This window comes from Bidens hawaiensis, unplaced genomic scaffold (assembly GCF_021521415.1).
Source record: "Bidens hawaiensis isolate Kalapana, Puna unplaced genomic scaffold, B.hawaiensis_p1.1 tig00019079_1, whole genome shotgun sequence".
In the NCBI taxonomy this organism is placed as follows: domain Eukaryota; kingdom Viridiplantae; phylum Streptophyta; class Magnoliopsida; order Asterales; family Asteraceae; genus Bidens; species Bidens hawaiensis.
This window is the reverse complement of record NW_027492896.1, coordinates 98611-102928: the sequence shown is the minus strand read 5'-3', so window position 1 is coordinate 102928 and position 4318 is coordinate 98611. Positions and strand designations below refer to the sequence as shown.

Genomic DNA, 4318 nt, shown 5'->3' with positions numbered 1-4318 from the left:
GTGTGTGTAAGAAGAAACTTGATGCATACGGATTCGTATTAACATGGTACCACCCTGAAGGCAACAAATTCCTAGCAATCTCTAAAACTGAGACGAAAATTTGCATACATGCAGTTATCGTCTATCTCAGCGTGCTTATTAGATCACCGTTTATACATGTATGTAGTGCCTATGTATGTTGCAAAGATGTACGTATGTGTAACATTATATGCACACTATACACATACATATGCGTGTGTGTTGTATGCATGCATTATATACACACAAATGCTAGCTATGCATATATTCAAACAAATAACTAATTTGACAACTATACACAATAAGAACTTGTAAGTGCTATTAAGATGTACAAAATCATATATTCTAAAATCCCCATAGTAAAATATGGGGAATGTCTGGCAAGTACAACGAACAAACGAAAGAACCAACATTAACAAAGCCACCCCCTCCATAATTAGCTAGCTAAAAAACCAAAAAGGAAAAAAAAAAAAACGCCTAGTCATTGTACACCGATCCATGATCGAAATTACCTACGCAACAATGGAATGGGCATTGCTAATTACCTAAAACTAGGCAATTAACATGTAAAAACTGATCATCATACATTGTTAGTGCATAAGATAACAAGGATCACCGAAAAGCATTTAACTTTTATCAAATCCCTCCATAATTCGGTTATGTTCTTCTTTGGGCTCATCTTTCCGGAACTTGAATGGGATGACGTCCTCAAGTAGTCCGTTATCTCTAATCAATGCGGAAGAAGAAGGGCAAAAACGTCTTTCTTGAAGGAGATGTGAGTATGATGATGAATGGGCACTGGCGCCATTAGTGGGGCTAAAGCTTAGAGAAGATGATGGAATCGTCTGGTTATGGAAATAGGGTAAAAGTTGTGGTTGTAGGTGTTGATAGTGAGGTTGTGTTAAAAGAAAAGAAGAAACACCACCACCACCACCACCACTAAATCCACCATGACCGGTAGTTTCCGACAAGATCTCAATGTTTCCCCGAGGCGTCATTGGATAAGGGTGAGTGTGGGTGCCTTCATAAGTTGTTATCACGATCGACGGATCATCGGATGACCTTTCCACTCGCTTCTTCACTCCACAAGCCACACTTGTGCACCTATGGTAACTCCTATTTTGTAAAAAAAAAAAAAAAATGGGTTCAATCTTTAAGCAATATATGTATGTGTGTTTATATTGATACCATGCCAACAATTCATGGATGCAATTAAAAGTAACACACCCCTGCTTTATCTATGAAAAAGAACACTATACCAACTTTCCTTAATTACATGGCATGAATGCATAGTATATATGTTAGGGTAACAAAAAAGAAGGGTGTAGAGAGAGAAAGAGATGGAATCTAGAGAGAGTGTATACCTAGGAAAAGGGCTGTTTTTCACAGCTTTCTGACCGTACTTTCTCCATCTATAACCATCATCCAAGTGATCAATATCAGTTTTCGTCAAGAATGCAAATCTTGGTTCTCTTTGCCTTTTTGGGTTCTTCTTTTTGGGTTTTAACCTACTCAACACAATGAAACCACCACATTTTAGTTCAAGAATAAACATATCAGATAAACAATAAAGATATAAAAAAGAATAAAGATTCATCAAATCTTGAAAACTGATGCATAATAAAAGACATGTTCGTCAAAACCTTTGGGTGTGTATATGTGTGTGAAAAGGACCTAACTTTTCTTGGTCAAACAAAGATCTTGAATATAAAAACACCGAGTATGTGTGAAACTAGAGAGTGGTTTTCTTTCCTTTTTAGTTGGTCAGAAACCACCGAATTAATACCTGGAAATTACACATAAACATTGGTCTTGAGGAATTAGTTTTCTTGATATTATGTAGCAATGAAAGGGTTAAAGAACTCATAAAAAGTCATGTGTGTGAAAAACAGACAATAACTAGAAAATGAAAGGTGGATTATCAATAGTCAATAATTAATACCCACACAAGATACATCATATGTAAAATGTGTGCTAGTTTTGAAGAAAGATGTTTTCTTGATATTCATTTAGCAATTAGCAATGATAGATGAAAAATACATGCAAACTCATAAAAACCGTGTATTGATTATCAATACACACACAAAACACCATAAGTGTGTTCTAGTTTTGAAGAAAGTTGTTTTCTTGATATTTATTTAGCAATGATCATGGATCTGTAATCTGTTGAAGAACACACACAAACTCATTAAAACTTATGTGTGTGAAAAAGAAACAATTTGTCCAAAATGAAAGATTAGTTACCAAGAAAACACACACACAAACAAGAAATACCCAAAAGTGTGCTAGTTTTGAGAAGAAAAAAGAAGATGTTTTCTTGATATTCATTTTAATAATGATCATGGATTTGATGAAGAACCCATACAAGCTTGTGTGTAAAAAACACATAGGTAGCAGACACATGCATATATGTGTACCAGGATCTTGATTTCCTTAAATGTTTTCAAAAAATAAAGATTAATCAAGAATAAAAACACACATAAGCGTGTCTTTAAAAGTGAAAGAAAAAAGGGTTCTTTTCTTACTGCTTGTCAGTAGTAGTACTCTTTTCTTGATCATCAGCATCAGCATCAGCATCAGCATCATGATGATCATGTTGTTCTTCATCAGATCTTTTATTCTCCTGATCAACAATTTTCGCAGCCTCATTTGAAGACCAAGAGATGGAAGATGAGTTCTGCGTTGGCGTATTCGCCATCTCAGCAGTCTCCGGCACGGTGGAGATCGGTGGAGGAGTAGGTTGTTGAAGCAAATCAAAGAGGGACGCCCCAGCGTAGTCCTGATTATAAGCTAACATATCAAAAAAGCCACCATCATAGACAGCCGGAATATTCTGATCTGAAATTATTGTGCTAGCCATTATGTTTGAATTCTCTGAGCTATTCTTTGACTCTGGTTTCTTTTGATCCATGGACTGATCAAAGGCATCTATTCTTCACTTGCAGGCTCTCCAAATAATATAGAGAGAGAGGATAGGTGGTTGGTTTTGAGTATAATGTGAAGAGGGCTTTTTGGATAGTTGTAGTACAAAAGTGAGAGTTATAGAATACAAAAAGAGGAGAGGGGTGTGGGGTGACTGTTTTGGAATTTAGGTAGGGTCAATTACACCTTGCTTCCCTCATTCTTATTAATAAGTTTTACTTGACCCCCTTGTTACTTATTAATTTAGGCATTGGTTATTCATAAACCCTTAATCTACCCACACACCTTTTAACATAGGGTTTCAGACGATAGCATAGCTTCTATACGATCGTATGTAGGATGTGTGGATAACCAAAGGATGTATGAATAACATATCCCTTAATTTATTATAGTCTTCAATTCAATCACTCAATATATAAAATTATGAAGTTGAGTCATCCAAAACATACTTGTTTTGATTTATGTTCTTTAATGTATGATGGGTATATACATTTTATTTCAAAAAACAATCGTTGTTCATGAGCTTTTAAAATGTTGTTTTATTTTGTACAAATAATAACTACTTATTGATTTATGCATGATTGAAATCAAAGGCCATATATCATGGAATATATAAGAGAGTGTTATCTATGTATTCATTATTTTTCAAATAATATACTATTTACAGAAAAATAATTATATAAAAAAATGTTTTACAACTAGGAAGAGAGATTTAAATCTAAGCCTACGAGCTAAATTGTGGGGGGGGGGGGGGGTGCGGTCGTTTAGGTTCCCCTTAGGGATTTAAATCTAAGCCTACTAGCTAAATGGTGATGGAGACTTAAAACCGAACCGAATCAATTGTGAAGGAGGGTTGTGTTTTAGGTATCCACTTTAACGCTCGGGAATCCCACACATTTCGTGTAAATCCTTATTAACCGAAGTTTGGAATAACATCCATAAGATTGAAGGAGAGCTCCTAAAAACAATATTGCCCTTAACAGTTTGATTAAAGGGGAGGTTAGGGGTGTGCAAAATATTCTCTTTTAGCTTGATTTGTGGGGTTCGGGATATTGCTCTTTGTTCAAGATTTCTTTTATTCAACCTTAAAAGAGACAAAAGATGTTCGGTTAGGGATAGGACTAGAAATGAGTCATCGGAGGATGGACCGGGGGGGGGGGGGAGGGGGAGAGCTATGGGAATGCATTGAGTTATTACCAGAACGGAAATTGGGGAACACCTTAAATGGGTTTTGGGTTTAGATAACGGTACGGGTTGTTCACCGCTATATCTTGTCGGACCAACAATGCCAGATGGGAGAAGAGTTCGTGTTGGATTGGAATAAGTGGATATGGTTACAAGTTAATATTTTTGGGTGGAGAGCGAAGATGGGAAGACT

At 36.0% G+C, this 4318-nt stretch overlaps 1 protein-coding gene across 1 annotated transcript; it reads right to left on the bottom strand.

The window, feature by feature from the left end:
* Positions 1–550: 550 nt before the first annotated feature.
* Positions 551–3168, bottom strand: LOC143557630 (putative WRKY transcription factor 48). Its single transcript, XM_077046663.1, has 3 exons — positions 2544–3168; positions 1383–1526; positions 551–1134 (listed from the first exon to the last, which is right to left on the bottom strand). The coding sequence occupies exons 1-3, from the start codon at positions 2927–2929 to the stop codon at positions 645–647; spliced, it is 1020 nt and encodes a 339-aa protein (XP_076902778.1). The 5' UTR covers positions 2930–3168; the 3' UTR covers positions 551–644.
* Positions 3169–4318: the final 1150 nt, after the last annotated feature.